Source organism: Equus asinus, chromosome 7 (genome assembly GCF_041296235.1).
Source record: "Equus asinus isolate D_3611 breed Donkey chromosome 7, EquAss-T2T_v2, whole genome shotgun sequence".
Classification (NCBI taxonomy): Eukaryota; Metazoa; Chordata; class Mammalia; order Perissodactyla; family Equidae; genus Equus; species Equus asinus.
In genome coordinates this window covers 64466815-64486865 of record NC_091796.1, presented here as the reverse complement: position 1 = coordinate 64486865, position 20051 = coordinate 64466815, and the positions used below count along the sequence as shown (strand labels likewise).

The 20051-nt window shown below is 42.1% G+C and overlaps 1 protein-coding gene across 10 annotated transcripts in view; it reads left to right on the top strand.

The window, feature by feature from the left end:
* The first annotated feature begins 1109 nt into the window (after positions 1-1109).
* Positions 1110-20051, top strand: part of DDHD1 (DDHD domain containing 1) — an 85684-nt gene continuing 66742 nt past the window's right edge. For all 10 annotated transcript variants that reach the window (XM_044773609.2, XM_044773606.2, XM_044773602.2 and 7 more), the window contains exon 1: positions 1110-2009. In XM_044773609.2, the coding sequence (XP_044629544.1) occupies positions 1244-2009 (766 nt within the window). In that variant the 5' untranslated portion in view covers positions 1110-1243. The remainder of the gene's footprint in view (positions 2010-20051) is intronic.

Genomic DNA, 20051 nt, shown 5'->3' with positions numbered 1-20051 from the left:
TTTAAATAGTGACTTAATCTCTTACAGGCTAGATCCCAAGGGCAAGAAAAACTGCCCTACCAATCTGATCCCACCACAAAGGGTGTAAAAGAAAATGTGAAGATTGTCTGATCTTGCATTGAGAACACTGGCGTTGGAGATTGTTTCCCTCTGGCTTCTAAACCTAGGAGTGATGGGCTTATAAAATAAAACTTTTCTTGTAACATAAAGAACCATGCAGTGGAGCCTCAGCATTCAACCTGATCCCAGAAATTGAGCGACAGAATCAGAGATGCGTAAAGAACAGGAAGAAACCTTGCAGGTCACAGAATTTCAAGGCTGGAAGAGACTTTCGAGATACGTGATCTGGTCCAATAATCGCTTCATTTTACAGGTGAGGAAAGCGAAAAGATCAAGGAAATTAAGTGGCTCGCCTGCGGTTAGCTAGCAAAGCTAAGTCTAGAACCCAGTTGTTCGCTGGCTTTCAATCTAATAACCACAACTAGCTGGACTTGCCATCATTATAATCAACACTGATCGTGCACTCACTGTGTGGGAGAGGCTGAGACATATAGACTTGGTCTCCATCAAGGGCCTTACAATGAGGTTGAGAAAACAGAAAATAAGTAGTAAACACAAGCAATAACGAGCTGACATGTGAAGGAGGCTTAGACTCGGGTTTCTGAGTGGCAGTGGTGACGCCAATGTTAGGAATCAGTGGCATGGAGTGGAGTGCTCTCGTGTGGGCCGGCTATTCCGGAGGGTGCCGAACTAGGTGACCCAGAAGGTTCAGCTGAGGCAGCAGGGGGGGCCCAAGGTCACAAATGCAAAGGCAGGAGGACCCAACTTCCGGGGCCCCTCGACGTGCCTTTGGGCTCATGACCCACGCTGCGAGGACGCGCGAGGAGAGCGTCTCCACCGGGGCTCCGAGCCCAGGCGGCCGGGACTGGGGCGGCCAGAGCTGCAGGAGCCGGGAACGGCCGCAGAGACACGGCCGGGGGCAGCGGCGGGGGCAGCCGCAGCCGCAGCGGCAGCACGCGGCGCCCCCGGGACCCGGCTTCCGGGCGGCGCGGGGCGGGGCGGGGCCGGCGCCTCCCACGTCGGGCTGCGTGACAATGGGGGGCGGGGCCGCCGCCGCCGCCGGGTCGGGTTTGAGAGATTAAAACTCCCGGCGGCGCGGTGCGGCGCGGCGCGGCGTGCGTGCGCGGCGGAAGCGCGGGACCGCGGCGTGGCGCGGGGCCGGCGGCCGGCGCGTCTCCACGCCATGAACTACCCGGGCCGCGGGGCCCCACGGAGCCCCGAGCAGAGCGGCCGGGGCGGCGGCGCCTGGGAGCGGGGCGCGGACGCGGAGCCGGCGTTCGGGGGCGGCGTCTGCTGCTTCGACCGCCTGCCCGGCGGGGACCCGGGCGACGGCGAGGTGCCGCTGGCCCTGCTGCGCGCGGAGCCCGGGCTCGGCGACGACCACTACGACTTCGACTCGGCCGAGTCCGGCCCCTCGCTGCGCTTCTACAGCGAGGCCGGGAGCGGCGGCGGCGGCAGCTCCTCGTCGCTGCACCCGCCGCCGCCGCCGGGGCCGTCGAGCCCGGGGGACGGCGGAGCGGCGGAGGGGGGCCCCGCGGAGAGGAGGTGGCCCCGGCCCTGCGGTGCGGCCGCCCGGCACCGCTACGAGGTGGTGACGGAGCTGGGCCCGGAGGAGGTGCGCTGGTTCTTCAAGGAGGACAAGAAAACCTGGAAGCCCTTCATCGGCTACGACTCGCTCCGCATCGAGCTCGCCTTCCGGACCCTGCTGCAGGCCACGGGCGGCCGGCCCCAGGCCGAGGACCCGCGCGGCGACCGTGCTTGCGGCCCTGCCTCCAGCTCCGGGGAGGACGACGACGACTACGACGAGCGCGGCTGCGGCTTCTGCCCGCGCGCGGCGGGGCGCGAGCCCGCGCTGGAGGAGCTGGTCCACGTCGAGCGGGTGTGTGTGCGCGGCGGCCTCTACGAGGTGGATGTGACCCAAGGAGAGTGCTACCCGGTGTACTGGAACCGTGAGTAGCCGGCCGGGGGCGGGGGCGGGAGCGGGCCGGGCCGCCTCTGCGGGGCCCACACGCACCGGGTGGGTCTGGCAGGCGTTGAGGCCTGGCGTTTGGTCGGAGCCGGACGGAGACTGGGGCAGCGCCGGCGGGTGAAGGATGAAGGAGCAGATGGCAGAACCCGAACTGCCTGGGGTCAGGAGGAGCGGGTACTGCCGGGGAGCGCCTCCTAGTGAGCGGGTGCTGCTGCCATCCCCTGGAGGTGCTCCAGGAACGATGCCCAGCTCGAAAGGTTGCAGTCGGTGATCCTACCCGAGCTGTGTCCACCCGGGGGTCTGACTCGGTCTCGTTCATCCTGAACGACCTGTGATTTAAGTAGCAGCCTGTCCTCCGGAGTGGGAATGTCGGAGAGGATCTGCGCGAGAATCAACAGTTTACTTATGGACTCGGTAAAAGAAAATTAATCCCTGGCAGGAAGGGAAAGGAAAGGAGATAGGTTGTTCCCGCCGACCGCGTTCGGGAGAGGTGGAGAGCACTGCGTGAAGCAGTTCTGGCAAGTGGGTCGCTCGCCCTCTATGGAGTACGCGTTTTGTCCCTTAGTTCCTTGTTTACATATTTTCGTTTTTGCCTCTTAACCTTACAAGGCTTATGCCTTGGTTTCATCATCTGTAAAATAGGGATAATTGTATCTACTTTGTCCTGTTGTCGTGGACGTTAAGTGAGATTATATACCTAAAGGGTTGGAAATGTGCTTGGCACACATGTGTGATATAAGTGTTAACAGTGGGTCCTTACTTGTTAGACAACAACGCAGTTAGGTTTGCCGTTAGATTAAGGAGGAAGGCAATCAGAAATATCTGCCGTTGCATGCATTGTGTGTTACGTATGTAATATATGATAGAGTCTGTATATTCTACATGTAATAGGTTCTCACTGTATAATAGATATTCTATAGTAATAGAAGCTGTTGGCCAGCAATAATTTGTAATACGCAGTTTTAATTTTTATGGGCCCAGTGTCCTAAGTCATATGTCTTCATTAATTGTCACTAGCCTTAGGTCTTCCATACGTCTTACAAATTCCTAGTATTAATTATATGTATTGATAACTTTCTATACGTTTAGCATCTTATGGGCAAAGTCCATTACCTTTATCTTCCTTCTCTTTTAGAGCCTAATGCAGTATTCAATAAATAGGTATTGAATTGCATGTGATGCTGATAATATTAAAACATATGTTAAGCATGAGGCGCTGAGATAGCAGTTACAGCGTGTAGCAAATCACTAAGCATACCAGGAAATTTAATTTCTTACTACACTTTAAGGTGACATTGAAGGCATTTGCTACCATTTTCACAAGGCCAAATTCATATGGGATCTGTCACATCACTCCTTTTGATGATAAGTTCACAGGGACAGAATATGCTTGTATTCACTCACTCATTCATTCATTTATTCGTCTCTGATTTTTATCAGGTATTTGTATGTGCATAACGCAGTACTCTTGTTAGGGAGGCGTTAGGCGTTAGGGAAGGTGGAAAAAAGGACAATCCCTACCCTCGGGAGATTCCCACTTAGTCCTTTCTTCAGACGACCTAGATGTCTCTATAGATTTTTTTCCTTTGAAGATAGAAGCACAAGGATTTAGTGGAGTCAGAAAGTTGGATAAAATGCAGTGCATCCTTAGAGAGGGGACTGGAAACCCGGAGATGTATCTTACCCTTAGATCGGCTGAAGTATATTCACCTAAAATACTGTGTGCTTTTTTAGTTTATGACAAAATTGTTAATACTTGCATAGTGTTTTACTGTTTACAAAGTGATTTTTACATGCATTATTTCATAATGATATCAAATTAATGCTAACATTCTGTATATGAAGACACAGGCTCAGTGAAATTCATGAACTTGTTCAAGGTTACCCAGAAAGCGGTGAAGCAGTTTGTGGTCTAGTAGGGGAATACAGTGCAGTGTCAAAGAGCGTCTGACCCACCGAAGCACGAGGGTGTCAGGAAAGCTTTCCACATAGTGAAGGACCGAGTCGCGTAGCTAGAAAAGGAGCAAAGGTGGATACACAGTGCTAAGAAGTTTGGACTTTATCCCCTGAGTATCGGAGAACCGTGATGAGTGACAACCCAAAGGTTGAATTGGAGAATTGGAGAATATCGTAGAATACTAGTTTCATAAATCAAGTGAGAAACAGTGAGGGCCTACGGAAGTTAACCTGAAAGGAAATGAGAACTTGGTCTTCTTGAATCTTTTTTTTCTTAAAGCAGATAGCCAATAAACCAGTGATAGCTTATAAATCGATTTTGTTTGACTACCACAACAGCAACACCTGTTTTGACTCCATTTTAGCATTTTCTGCAAGATGTAATCCTGTGGGTGTCCTAGGCCTTCATTTGAGCTACAGTGAAAATGCAGTACAGTCGTGTACCGCATAACATCGTTTCGATCAACGCCGGACTGCGTATATGATGGTCCCATAAGATTAGTACCGTGTAACCTAGGCGTGTAGTAGGCTATACCATCTAGGCTTGTGTAATTGCACTCTATGTAAATGTTCGCACAAGGATGAAATCGCCTAGCAACACATTTCTCAGAACATATCTCTGTTGTTAAGTGACACATGACTGTTTTGGTTTTTGTCCATAGTTTACCACTTCTCACAAAATCCCATGTAATTTTGCTCTATTTGGTTCTTCGGCTCTCTGTATTATATACGTTTTCACACCTTCTCAGGAAGGGTCAGTCCCAGTGTGGACTGTTCAGCCTTTCTTCAAATGGAGGGACTCTTAGGATACTTTGAAGTTTTTGACCTTCCTGCCATTTTACTTTGCTTTTTTAACTTTTCTGGAAACTTTTGAATAGTGGTAATGAAAGGTTAAAAAAAAAAGTCCAATAAATTCCTACATAGAATGGTGGTAGGATTCTAGTGGCCATTTAAACTTTTGTGACCTCATTGTCCCCACTGCATCTGAGTGTCGAGGCCAGCTAGTTAGCTATGCCTAGTCTAAAAGAAAGATGTTACTTTAAATTCACTCTTCCTTTTGAACTCTTACCAGCAGATAAAATTTGAACCAGTTTGGGGTACATGAATCAGAAGAGGAACAGAATTTGCCTAATATAGATAGGGAGCCAATATATTACCCCAAAAAAGTGTTAATTATAGGAAATTTATTTTTGTTTTACTGTTTTTTGGATATTGTTCTGACTGCATGTGGATGTTTTAGATAAAAACATCATTGCTGAGGAATGGCTAAATGAACTCCCTTGCTCTGTGTTCTTCCTAAGCTGCTTGCAGCCTCATAGGCTTCTTTTGAGAATTATCATATATAACATGCTTAGAACAATGGCTGGCACAAAGTATGAGGTGTTAACTATATCTGTGTGAACCTCAGAAAACAAAATACCTTACTGGTAGAACTCACATGAAGGTTAAGAAGGCTGACCGGTGCAAAACTGTCTAGTCCCCAGGGCTGCTTGTTATTAGCCTGTACCTCATCACAGGTAAAAGAACGTGTGTAAAGAAAATAGCAAGAAAGTGGCCAAACCATATAGTGATAGCTATAGGCAGGCATATGGGCCGTTATAGAGATATTTGATGAGTTTAGAATAGCCTCATGGCAGTTCTAATGGTAGTGATATGAGCAGTATGAACTAGAGAGTATGTAATTTCCATTCATTGACTAAAGTGATAAAGTTGTTTAATTGACCAAATATTTATATGAATGTGTAATTTCCAGAAGCAGTCATTAACTATAAGCCACAGCTTTCTTCCCTTCCCTTCCCCCCATCTGATGTGCTTACAAGGTCTTTTTCCATTTTTACAATTCTAAACCAGTTGTAGTGTCAAACACCTTAGAAATTAACCAGTCTTCATGATATATTGAAGAGGAAATAATATTCCCAGTAAAATGAGATAGAACAATTACAGCTTTTTCTGCAAGTACCCAAATTATGTGATGTTTATTGACTTCACATAACTGTAACCATCTGTTAGGTCTTTTTCATCTAAGGGTTAATAACCTTAATAATTAGTAATCCTGAATGAGGCATAGGGCATCATGGGAAAGTAATGGAGTCCAGGCTGGTAGAAGGCACTCTTTCTTGATCAGTTTCTGCCCCCAGTCAAGCAGAACTATAGGGAATAGAGACCAGGGATTGGCATGCCTGGCTCTGAAAATGTGTTGGAGACTTTTATTTCTTACTCTTTTTAACTTCATTATCTCTCACTAGCCCAGCCTGGAAAGCATCCTTGAGCTTCATTGGAGCCCTGGCTGTGTAGGTTTGCAGAATTCTGGCAGAAGTCTTCTGAGAGCCCCATTCCATTTCAGGCCTGCTTTAGAGTGTATTTTTCAGTGACCTCCTGAAACAGCACAAAGATAGGAATGACAAATGAGTGATAGGTGTGGAGGGCAGGACTTGGCATGACTTGACCACAGCCTTCAGGACTTTTCTTTTTGTTTGCATTGTACCATTAGTTTGAAAACTGATCTGGTATCAGTTATTGATCCACTTTGTGTATGGCTCAAATGTAATAATGCATGTTGTGTAGTTGCTGTATATAAATGTTCAGAGTGATTAGTATGTTTTTCTTCCCCCCCCCTTCTTTTCTTTCTTCCTTTAGTATTTTGTTATAAAAGAGACCTTTTGTGCTCTTCCCTCTTCCAAATTTTATTTCCTGGGTCTTTTGATGACCCAGGATGAATGATCTCCACATCATTCCCTGTCCTTTGTGCTTTGCTAAGATCTTTGATGTCTGGAGCCCTAGGGCTGATCTTTTTCTGTAGAGAGCAAGAAAAAGCTGGATGTACTGGTCACAGAATCCTCTGAGAATTGTGGACACTGGGTGAGGAGAGTAGGGGATAGAAAGGAGAGCGGGAAATGGGAGGTGTATTCACAGGAAACTTGAGATAAAGATTATTGGCAGAAGACATGGGGAGGTAGGCAGTGCTAGACTCCCTGATTGTTGGGGAATCTGATCGTAGACCTTTATCTTTTCATAAGTGTGAGGAAATTTAAACTGTGTATGTTATCAAGAACAACTTCAATACTGAATAAAAGATATACAGTCTCTTTTTTTTTTTTTTTTTGAAGATTGGGACCTGAGCTAACAACTGTTGCCGATCTTGTTTTTTTTTTTTTGTGGTATTCTTCTCCCCTTAGCCCCCCAGTACATAGTTGTAGATTCTAGTTGTGAGTAGTCTCTCCTTTTTTGCCACAATGCATTTCTAAAAGCTCAGTTAAAAAAATAAAACAAGGGAAAACGTTTTTTATAGCCATTGTATATAACCTGCAGTTTGCTCTTTTGCATCTGCTTTGGTGAAGGGAAATTGTGCCCATAAAAGACGTTGAATCCCTGACAAATGAGTAGATTAATGAAATGAAAAGCATAATACAGATACTTTTGCTACCCCTGGATTACGGAAAAGTGAAATTCAAGGTGGTGAAAAGTAGCAATTGCTAGTGCCAGAGAACTAAAGAAAAGTGGTAGAAATATTGATATGATTATATAAAAGTAATTCTGATTTCTGTATCATTTTCTAATTATACCAGATTGCCATATGACAAGAATAAATTATACACTCATTAGTATTTCTTCTGATATCTTGCTACATTAAGCTATATCTAGATTATAATCATTGCACTGTTTTTTCAAATAAGTCCTGTTGAATGATTGTTGGGAGCCAAGCCAGCCTTTGGAAATTACATTGTTATTGGTATTTCTATACCCCAGGACCTCAGATATCTGGAAATCTTAGAGAAATATACATTCCATCTGAATGTATGGTTCTTCCAAATAGTTGAGAGTTAAGTTTTTATTTGCTAGAGTATAATTTTAACTATGTGAATGGAAATCTCTCTAACATTACTAATTTTCCTTTAGCCACTTCTCAGTGAACCATCATTCTGAACAGTGATGCAGGATAGCCCTTGAGACACATGGTAGGGACAAAGAACTGGATGAGTGTGCTAAAACATGAGACTTCTAAATCCTATGCCATGGAACGTGCCGCTCGGTAACTTGAGATGGTGCCCAGGGAGCAGAGCTGGAGTTACTTCTGAGCCTTGATATACATAGTTAAAGCAATCTCACCTTGTATTTTACTACTTACTACAAATGATCAACTTTTAGTTAGTATTTTATTGGCTGAATACATTGTTTTCTTCCCATTTAATAGAATTGCTTCTAGATAGGCCCAGGGTATCCCATGTCCACCTGATTCACCTACCTGGACCTTCAGTAAAACTTGCATTTTAACATCTGTCATATATTTTAACATTAAGTACCCCCCAAGTTTGTTTATGCTTTGGGGAACCAAATCTTTTCTGTGAGTCAAAAGATAGTCATTGGAAAAAGAGCGTCTACTTGGAAGAGATTGTGAGGACCACTCAAATGAGGAACGCACTTTCAGTGGCACTCACTCTTCCGTGCTGGCTGTCCACTGCTAAAATGAACCCTTACTCCATGGCTGGCACTAAATGAACAGGTGTGCATGTCTCAAAGGCTCATGTGCGGATACTTGCTTTGCTTGACGTTTTCATTTTATAGCTAACTACTCTCACTCTTCTAATTCAAGATTAGCACCCCACCCATGGTTCGGCTCTTTGCCCTTCCAGAAAAATTGGGACCTTATATTTTAGAATATCTTTTTGGATATAGTTGCAGTTTGTTCTTTAACTTCTTTACTGTTTAGCCTGTTACATTAATTTGTGTAAACTACATTATCTATTATACTTTTTTGTGGGGTAGAAGAATGTAACTGCAGCATGTATAGTGAATGTTCCTGATCCTGGAATACTGGATTGAATTGTTTGGAATTTTGATTGCCTGACAGGGTTCATCTTTTATGGACAGATCTAGAACCCATCAAAGTGTATGGTAGGTCACAATGTAAAGGGTGGACCTGGTTGACAACATTTGGTTTGTAATCAACTCTTACCCTGCTTCAGCTCCTCAGTTTCATCTCTGCCACCTCCGTTTCAGTTTGTACTGTTTTTTCTAGAGAGGCAGCGTTGTGTAGTGTTTATGAATGTAAATGACCGCTGGGGGCAGACTGGGCCCAAATCCCAGCTCTGCTGTATACTATCTGTGTGACTTTGGGCAACTTAAATTCTCTGTACCTCAGTTTCTTCTTCTGTAATAAAATGTGCATAATAGTACCTACCTCCTGGAATTGTTGTAATAAATGAGTTGAAATATTTAAAGATCTCGAAACATCCCACGATGAATAATAAGTTCTATGTAGCAGTTAGCTGTTACTATTTTCTCCATTTTCCTGCCTCTTCTATCCTTTCAAATTTAGAACCTACTTGACATTCTTGGCTTTCAGCCCTCCTATTTCAATTTGTAGTCTCTGTCCTGATAGCATTCTTTTGCCCTACTCTCTTGGTAGTTGACTCTCAGTTAGCTGCAGCCCTAGAACCCTCATAACTGTTGCCTGCTCTTGTGAGAAGCTGGGACTGATTGTTGCCTAGTCTCACACCCCAGAAAGAGCTGTGTTGTCTTTAGTCTTCCTGGCTTGGACCCCAGAGGAATGCATCAGTCATTCTGTTACATATCTGCCTGTAGGAAAGGAGGAATTCTTTTCCATAAAAGCATTCTAAATTCTTGAGAATATTCTTTTTTTGGTATGCACATCCTGTCACCAGATGTGGGAGGTGCTGACTCCACCCCAGCAGCTCATTTGGGATATCTCTACCAGCTACCAGGAGTTTTGATACAATAGAGAACTTTACAGCTTTCTAAAAGGCTGCTCAGTTTTCAGTAGAGGCAGACCCGGTAGTGTTCTTGGTTTTCTGCCATATGGCAAGAAAGAAAAATGGCCTGTAATTCTTCTTGCGGTGGAGGCCTCAGCATGAAAACCTTGAGGGAGTCCTCTTCATTGACCTGCAGTTGAACCAGGAGTAGTAGGGGTGGCAGCTAGGTCTGGCGCCTAGTGCAAGATCTAGCTTCAAATATGAATCTGCCCTTAGTCCAGGGATTTGAAACAGCCATTCCTTATCCAGCATTGGCTGTAAAAGCCAAGTGGGTTCAGAGAACAGATCTTTGTTGTCAAATTCCCTTAGTTGGAATCCTTGATTTACCATAGCTGTAAGACTTTGGGCAAGTTATAACCTCTGCATGGCCCAGTTTCTCCTTTGTAAATGGAGATAATTTCTGTTTCACAGAGTTATTATGAAGATTCCATTGAAATACACATATGTAGAGTGCTTAGCACAGTACCTGGTTCAATAAGTGTTAGCTATTGTATTTAAGTCAGGCTGGTGTATTGCCTCTTGAACTAGAAGCCTAGCTTCTGGAAATTAAAAAATGTGTGGTTGACCTGTTTTATTTGTGAAAAAGAAAAGTGGGAGGCTATGCTCTACCAAAATTACTTCAGCCTAAATTTGATGACTGTATATATATCTAACACATGCATGCACACATATTGCCCTGCCTTCCCTTTCCTCCCATCCTGCTCTCTCTGTATACATCTATGTGCTCATCTTAAACCTGCTTAATCACCCCCTGAGAATTCTAGGAATCACAATGAAGTATCACCCTACAGGGACCTTAATTCCTCCTGAAGTCTCTGAGGTTGAACTTTGCAGGTGAAGTGAGGACAGTGGAATACTCTTCAGCCTCTAAAGAGCCTCTGCGTGCTCCTTGACTGTAGAACGGCATCCTGTCTTAGACCAGTACTTTGAAGATTTCATTGAGCCTGACAGTCAGTGGGAAAACTTAAAAATGTGGATTCTCAGATCTCCTCCTTGGAGATTAGATTAAAGAGATCTGAGCCTGGGGCCTGAGAATCTACATTTTTAATAGGTATCCCAAATAATTCTGATTGCCGGGGTTTTATAGACCTCACATTGATAACATTGTTAGTTCATTAATTCCTCCAGTCTAAATGGCTTAAAGCTGCCTCATCTTGAGTTGTCTTCACCTACACTCAGAGGATTGCCAGTTCAACCCGTCCAAAGTTGCATTTCAAGGGGTTCTAGACGTTCTGGCCTTCAACTCACAAATTGGTATCTTATTTCATCTTGTTGGTTTTTCTTTCACCTACCTGTTTCTGCTCTGTACTTCCATTTTAAAACTTATGTATCCTTATTAATTTTTTGTCTACTCATCTATCATTTATTGAGAAGGAAGATATAGTCCCTCACTATATTGGTGGATTTATTTACTTATCCTTTCAGTTCTCTTGGTTTTTGTTTCATGTGTTTTGAAGCTCTGTTATTAGGTATGTGCACATTTAGGATTGTTACATCCTTTTGGTAAAATAATGCCTTTATCATTTTGAAATGTCCCCCTTTATCTCTGGTTTATTGTATTGAAGTCTATTTTGATACAGTTTAGCCACTCCCAACTTTCTTTTGATGAGTATTTGCATGATATATCTTTTCCTGTCCTTTTGCTTTTCAACTTGTGTGTCTTTAGCTATCTATTGGATGTTGAATTTTAAAATCCATTCTGACAATCTCTGTCTTTTATTTGGTGTTTTAGGCCATTCACATTTAATGTGATTAATGCTACATTGAGTTTAAATTGACCATCTTGCTATTTGTTTTCTCTTTGTCCCATTTATTCTTTGTTCCTTTTTTCCCTCTTTTCCTGCCTTCTTTTAGATTGAGTATTTTTTATGATTCTCTTTTATTTCCATTATTAGCTTTTAGGGATATCTTTTTCATTTTTATCCTGGTTGATGTTCACTGTGCTTTTTGGATTCCAATTACACATATATTAGATCATTTGATATTGTTCCCCAGCTCTTGGATGCTCTATTTTGTTCTTTAATTTTTTCACCACTCCTTTTTTCCTTGTGCTTCAGTTTGGATAATTTCTGTTGATTTACCTCAGGTTCACTGATTCTTTCCTTAGCTGTGATGAATCTGCTCATGAGCCTGTCCAAGGTATTCTCTCTCTTATTGTGCTTTTAATTTCTAGCATTTTTTATTCTTTCTTGTAGTTTCCATCTCTATGCTGAAATTATCCATCTGCTTATACATGCCCACCTTTTCCACTAGAACCTTTAGCGTATTAATCATAGTTATTTTAAATTTTCTAGTAGTTCCAACATCTGGAACATCTCTAATTTGGTTTTGTTGTTTTGTCTGTTGACAGTATGATTTGTTCTTTTTTTCTTCTTCTTGCTTTTTGTATGTCTCAATTTTTTGTTGAAAACTGGACATCTTATGTAGAACAGGAGAGTATTTATACCTAGACACAGGCACTCCTTGTCTTTTTCTAGGCCTTTAGTGTGGGAGGTTGATCAGTCTAGTTCGGAGTTGAGCTGGGTTTGGCTTTTGTTACTACAACGCTTACCATCAATGCACCACAGGCTTCAGATTCCCCTAGCATTACCGTGTTTAGTTGGGGCTTGGTTGGCCAGAGGGATTTTCTCCATGCTCGTCGCCTCCCCCAGTAGTAGATTAAATGCTTGCTATATTGGTGATGATGGTGGGAACAGGAGTGGAGAAGGGACATCTCTGTTGTTCTGATCCATATTCATTCTTCAGCACACTGTCTCTGAGTCTTAAGAGTGGGGCCTTCTCAGTGATTCTGCCCCTACCCCAGCTGTAGGAGACCTCCTGGTCTAGATCCAGGACAGTGTCCTACCCCTACACCAACGGTAGTTTTTTTTTTTCTGTTGCCTTTTCCCAGCTGATATGAGCCTTCATCTGTGCCCTAAATGCAAGAGCATTTGCCCCCCTTCCAGCAGCAGCTTGAGTCTTTTGTTCCACAGGTGAGGTAGGGAGGTCCTAGGCAGAGCTTCACTCCTTTCCCACAGCTGCTGCTGTTCCTCTCCCCCAGGCCTGCACCATGAAGGGGTACATCTCCAGGTTTCTCACCATTCCCCTCTCTCAGGAGCTCCTAGTGAAATTTTTGGAGAAGAATGTGCAAAGGGGTGCAGTTTCCCTTTGTGTCTGAAGCCCCAGGGACTGTGTACTCTCACTGTAGCCCACACTTGATCTTTAGCAGTTTGTTAAAGATTTTAGCTGAAATCTTTTTACTGGCTTATATGACATCTGGTGTCTACCCTCAGTAAGCACGTGCTCACATCTTGTTTGTTCCTGTCTTTCCTTGAATATTAGTTGCTTGCCCTGTGACCTCAGATCTCTGAAGGATTTAAGAAAAATTATAATTTTGCAAATTAAATGTGTCTTTGTTTGTTTCAAGGGTAGGAGCAGCAATCTTTCAGCTTTCTACATCCTAAGTAAAGGCTGAAATTGACTTATACTTTTTGTACGTATGGTGGTTCTATGATTTTCATCATACATCTTTAACTTGTCAGTCTAACTTCAAAAATTATTCTGTGGGCTGGCCCTGTGGCTGACTGGTTAAGTTCACATGCTCCACTTTGGTGGCCCAGGGTTCAGATCCTGGGTGCAGACGTGGCACCGCTTGTCAGGCTGTGCTGAGGTTGCACCCCACATAGCACAACTAGAGGTGCTCACAACTAGAATCTACAACTATGTACTGGGGGCTTTGGGGAGAAGAAAAAACAAAAAGATTGGCAACAGGTGTTAGCGCAGGTGCCAATCTTTAAAAAAAAAATGATTTTGTCATTTCGTGTAGAGTGAAAGCATCTTATTAGTGTGCTTCCGTTTACCCCCAAAGCCTTTTTGCTGTTGTTTTATACATTCTACTTCTACATATGTCATAACCCTCAAAATATTTTTAAGTAGAGTTTTTAGAAGAGATTTAAGTTAGAAAATGTCTTGTATTTGCCAAATATTTGTCATTTCTATTGTTCTTCATTCCTTTATGTAAATTCAAATTTCCATCTAGTATGGAAATTTCTATCAAGTTCTTCTGCTTGAAGAACTGTCCTTAATGTTTCTCATACTCCAGATCTCCTGGTGATAAATTCTCTTGGCTTTTGTCTAAAATAGTATTTCTGTCTCATTTTTTGCAAGATATTTTTCTGGGTATAGAATCCTAGGTTAACTTTTTTTTCCAGAACTTTAAACATGCCACTCCATTATCTTTCACTTGTATAGTTTTTGATGAGAAGTTTGCTGTTGGCTTTGTCTTTCTTCTACATGTTATTCATTTTTCTGGCAGCCGTCCCCCCACCCCCGGCTTTATTGATGATTTTCTGCTATTTGATTAGGATGTGTCTTGGTGTGGTTTTCCTCATATTTCTTCTGCGTAAGATTTGTGGAGATTCTAGGAACTGTGGGTTTATAAGTTTTCATCAAATTTGGAAAATTGGCTATTATTTCTCTGAATTCTTTTTTTTTCTGTTCAACCCACCCTTTTCCGGAATTCCACTACATGCATGTTAGTCTGCTTGATAGTGTCCCGCAGCTCTGTACGTTTTCTTCTCAGTTCTTTTTTCTCTGTTTCATTTGGTTTCTATTGCTGTGTTCTTGAATATGTTCTTTTGCTGTTTTATAAACTTTAAGAAGTTCGCTGATCTTTTCTTCTGCAATGTCTTATCTACTGTCGATCTCATTTGGTGTATTTTTCATTTCTGATGTATTTTTTTGTATCTTCAATTTTCTTTCTTGTCACGTTTGTGTTTTCCTCTGCCTTCTTGAATCTAGGGAGTGTAATGGTTGTTTTAATGTCTTTGCCTTCTCATTTTACCATCTGTGTTGTTCCTGGATCTGTTGCTTTGATTGGCTTTTCTCCTGGTTATAGCTTGCATTTTCCTGCTTCTTTGAATACCTGTTAATGTTTTTTGGATGCCCGACATTGTAAATTTTCTGCTGTGTGCTGGATTTTGTAGGATTCCTTTAATGTCGTTGGGCTTTGTTCTAGTACACAGTTAAGTTACTTCAAATTAGTTTGATCCTATCGAGGCTTTCTTCTGAGCTTTATTAGAGAGTCGGATTTATCCCTATTACTGAGGCAGTACCTTTCTGAGGACAGTACTCATTGCCCCATGGATTAGGTCTTCTTCACTCTGGCTGATTGGAACTTGAACTCTTCCAGCCCTATATGAGCTCTGGAGATTGTTCCACCTACTCCTTTCCAGTGGTCCTTTTCCGTGGCCTCAGATAGTTTTCTCCCCGTGCGTGCTTAGGTAAGTGTTCAACCCAAGACTCAAGGGAACCCCTAGCGAACTCCAGCACTGTCTCTATAGGCCTCTACTTTCCAATATTTTGCTCCACAGATTCCAGCTACCTTGGCCTCCCTGAACTCTCAGCCGTTTTGCAACAGAGGCAGACTGCTAGGCTCTGTTTGGGTTACCTCTTCCTGCGCTGCAGTGTGAAAACTCTAGGCACTAAGCTCGGACAGTTATAGGAGTCCTCTCAGTAGTCACTGTCCTCCTCTGCCTGTTGTGCAATAGCTGAAAATCATCGTTCCATATATTTTGTCTGATTTTCTAGTTATTTAAGGTGGGACAGTAAATCTAGTATGTGTTACTCCATCACAGTTAGAAGTAGAAGTCTCTCCTTCCAGTTTAGCAAACTGATTTCCTCTCTTCATTCTTGGTGGTCTTGCTGTAGTAGTTAGTAGGCACAAGGTACTACTCTCATATCCTACATGCCTTCCCACCCAGGAATGTTGGAGTGGATAATGATAAAACCTTTAGTGAGCTAATACGGATCAAATGGCTGTTTGCCACACAGAGTGAAACCGAGAAGTCTTCTGCAGCTTTTCTGGGCTGTAGGGTAGAAGTGATTGTTAGACTTGTACATCAGAACTCTTTGCTGCTGCCTCTTTTTGCTGGCATAATACCTGCTGCCCACCAAACCCACCTTTTACTGATATCACCAGGAAGTAAATCAGTGAACTGATTAACTTGCCAGTCAAAGTGGATCTGCAGTGAGCTCATCTGCAAGTCTTAGCTTATATTTTGTTCTGTGTCTTCTGACCTGCTTCTCTGGTTGTCATAGCATGAGATTTTATTTTGGAAGAGATTGTAGGGGAAAGGGGAGTTTAGTCAAGTGGCTGAGGATTCTAGAAGGCTAGTCTTGGTATAGCTAGATTTAAGCACTGCCTCTGGTTTTAGAAACTTTAAAAGATACTGTGTGAACTAGAATAATGCCATAATTTGGAATGAGATTTTGTAGTTTACGAGGTGTTTTCACATAAGGTATTTTACTAATCCCTATTATAACCTTGCAGTGAGGTAGAATATCCTCAGGTTACAGATGATAAACTGAGGCTCAGAGAGGTTAAGGGTGGGCCTGGCATTAGAGCCTAGGCCTTCTGAGTCCTTACCCCCCTCCTTTTCTGCTGTGTACCATCTACCACTTCACAGTTTTGCCATCTGAGCAGATGGGAAGCTTGTATGCCACTAGTACCTAATATCCTGAAGTATTTGGCAGCCTGCTTAGGTCAGAATTACTTGTCCACTTTTACTGCTATACTTACTTACTCCTTCTGTTTGATGATTTTCTGAATATATTCCTCAAATAAGTTTCTTGTGACTTTGGTCTTAGGAACTTCTTAAATGTTTTTTCAGCTTGTTTTTACATGTCTTCAAGTTTTTGCTTTTATGCTTGTTAGCATTCTGAATTTTGACTGCACAAATATTTCTTTTCTCCTTTTTCTCCCGTTCCTCTTTTTTCACAGATTTTAGATTTTGTTCTGCTTTTGACCTAATTTCGAGCTTAAATTCTGAGATGACGAGGTTTCATCTGTAGCCAGTTAACCTGCCTGAAGAGAAGCTGTTTGACAGTTTTGACATTTGTTTCTCATCTTCCTAATCTTCATAATGTGAATTATGTCCACATTTTGTGAATGTGAGCTATTTTCTTTTGATACATTTTTTTCTTTTTTTTACAACTCAGCAGGCCACATTTTATTAGTTTCATTCCATAAATATTCATCTAGTGTCTACTAGGTAAAAGAAGAGTGACCACCTCTACGTCAGGCTTACAGAAAGCTTTCCAGAGAAACTTCTGCTCCACTGGGATCTTAAAGAAGGGCATTGCTGGCCGAGGGAATGGCATGGGAAAGGCCTGGAGTCATGAAGAAGGATAATGCACTCAGAGGACTCGGGTTCTGTTTGGCGGGAGCATTGGGAATAAGGAAGAAAAGAGTAGAAGATGGCAACTGTGTAGGCAGGCAGAGACTAAATCAGGACAATGCCTTTTCATATGCAAACTTAAATTTTAGCCTGTGAGAATGAAATATTGGAAGGTATAAAATGAGGAAATTGCTTCATCAGATTTTTTCATATAAGATTATCGCTCTGGCAGCCGTGGAGAAGATAAATAGAACGCTGGAAAAGTGGTAATCATAATCAGAGAGCTAGTTAAGGAGTTATTGCAGTATTGCAAGTGAGGATCAGTGAGGGTCCAGGACAGCCCTTTTCACCTGGTTATTGGAAGGATGGAGGAAGATGTTAAAGAAGTAGAATGCACGCTATTAATGCAATATGAGTAAGAGGAAGGGTGGTCTAGTTTAGCTCTCATGTTTTCAACTTCGGGGATTGTAGAGGAAGAACAGGTTTCCCACCGAAGTCCACTTCGGGGTGGCCGAGGGAAGCTAAATAATCATTTATTGTGACATATTGCATTTAATGCCTGTTGCACACCCGGGTAGAAGCATCCAGTGGGCAGTTGGATATATGGGTCTGGAGCTCAGAAGAAAATAGTGCTGCAATTAAAGAAGCAAAGATCCTCGTAATTTAAGCAAGTGGTCTCTGAAGTGATGTGTGCAAACACCCTGTTGGGGATTCTACAGTGAAAATATTTGAATTTATATTTACTTTCTATTTCATCCTTTCAAATTTTCTATTTTTGTATGTTTTATAATGTATAAAACATTTTAGAACAGTAATACATATGCATAATGTATAAATAAGTATGTATGAGAATGTGCTCAAGATATTTTTGGAGGTTAGTAATTTAAACTGATTGGGAACTAGTGGTCACTTCTGAGCGTTGCCTTCACCATAATAACCTGAATTTTTTTAAAAAAAATACATGTTTCTGGACACTATCTCCAGAGACTCTGATTTACTAAGTGTGTAGGAAGAAACCTGAAAAATCCATCTTTTAATTTAATTCCTCCAATGATTCTGATAATCAGCCAAGTCTGATTACAGGGTAAAACCATGGAAAACACATATAGAAAGAGAAGATAAGAAGATAAGATAGATAGGTTTGAATGACACTGCTAATTATAAAAGTTCCAAATATGTTAATTCATATTCTCTTGATTTTTAATAATCTCATAGAATGGCCATAGTCAGTATTGAATTGTCTCCACTAAGCTAAAATTAACATTAAAAATTCAAAAGTCTATTTTAATGTTATATGTTCTATTTTGGGCACAGGTTTCTCTCTCATACGTACACAGATTACATGGAACATTTTTTGACTAGCCGAGAGAGAACTTTTTTCCTAAGCATGTAAAATTCTGCCTTGCCTGGATCCACCAAAATATTAAACTTGGAAGGCTAAGGACAAAAATGGCCTATGATTTAAAGCCTGTTCTCCATTTCAAAATGAAGACATTGCCCACATCTAAAATCTTCCTTCTGTGAATCAAAATTTGAGAAAAAGATGACAACGTAATGTGAATGCCTGAAAGGATCACGTAATAAAAACTTTTGAGGACTGTTACGGGCTGAATTATGTCCCCCTGCAAACTCATATGTTAAAACCCTTACCACCAGCACCTCAGAATGGGATGGTATTTGGAGACAGGGCCTTTAAAGAGGTGATTATCAAGTTGAAAGGAGGCCATTAGGCTGGGCCCTAATCCTCTCTGACTGGTGTTATGTAAAGAGGAAATGTGGACACACACAGGGACACCAGGGATGCGCACACAGAGAAAAGACCACGTGAGGCCATAGTGAGAAGGCTGCCAAGTGCAAGCCAAGGAGAGAGGCCTCAGAAGAAACAAAACCCACTGACACCTTAATCTTGGACTTCCAGCCTCCAGAACTGTGGGAAAATAAGTTTCTCTTGTTTAAACCACCCAGAATGTGGTATTTTGTTATGGCAGCCCTAGCAAACTGATACCAGGACAATAAACCACTTATTCAACTTTACAGTTAGACTGATGAAGAACTGAGAAATATGTACAGGTTTTTAACCCTTATGGCCTTGTTTTTTGAATCAAAAGAAGCAAACAGTACTTAACAGTATAATTGTATTGTCCAGAGTTTCTCACCTCTGTGAAATTGATTTAAACTTGGTAAATGGTAGATATTATTGACAGCAACTCTTGCCTCAATGTAATTTAGTATTCTTAGTGTAATTGTTACTTTGAAATGTGATCCCAGGTATATTTTGAGGTCTATATATTTTGTAAGATAGAATTTTGTGTGATTGCTAACTACTGACCCAATTTTGCAATTATAACATTGTAACCAAGCTAAATGAAGATCAGAATAAATGATTGTTTAATTACTTTTGTTGTACATCATTCCTCCAGATTATAGTTCCTGTCTAGTGAATGAGCAGGTGTTCAGGTATTCAGATGGAAAGTAACATTTGATAACTAGTTCCTAATTTACTGCCTTTCATTCCATTTGCCAATTAAACATTATTATTTTTATACGTATTCTCTTTTTATTTTATGAGCCAACTTGTGAGAACTGTCAGGTTTATTGTTTTTAATTGATTTTATTATGAAATATCTCAAGTATGTACAGAAGTCTAGATGACATAACCAATAATCAGTACTTTCCCTCACTTAGCTTAAGAAATTAAACATTACAAATATAATCAAAATCTCTTCTTTGACTCCATTCATTCCCCTTTCTTCAATCCAAAAGTAACCACTCTCCTAAACTTGCTGTTTATTCCCATGCATTGTTTAGATTATTAGGTTATGATTCACACTGGCTTTTTTTTTTTTTAAAGATTGACACCTGAGCTAACATCAGTTGCCATTTTTTTTTTTTTCCCTCCTTCTTCTCCCCAAAGCCCCACAGTACATAGTTATATATTCTAGTTGTGGGTCCCTCTGGTTTTGCTATGTGGGACCCTGCCTCAACATGGCCCGATGAGCAGTACCATGTCTGCACCCTGGATCCGAACCGGTGAGATCCCGGGCCGCCAAAGCGGAGCGTGTGAACACTTGGCCATGGGGTGGCCCCCTTTTTTTTTCTTTTTTAACTTGATATAAGTAGTGCTGCCCTGTTTCTATC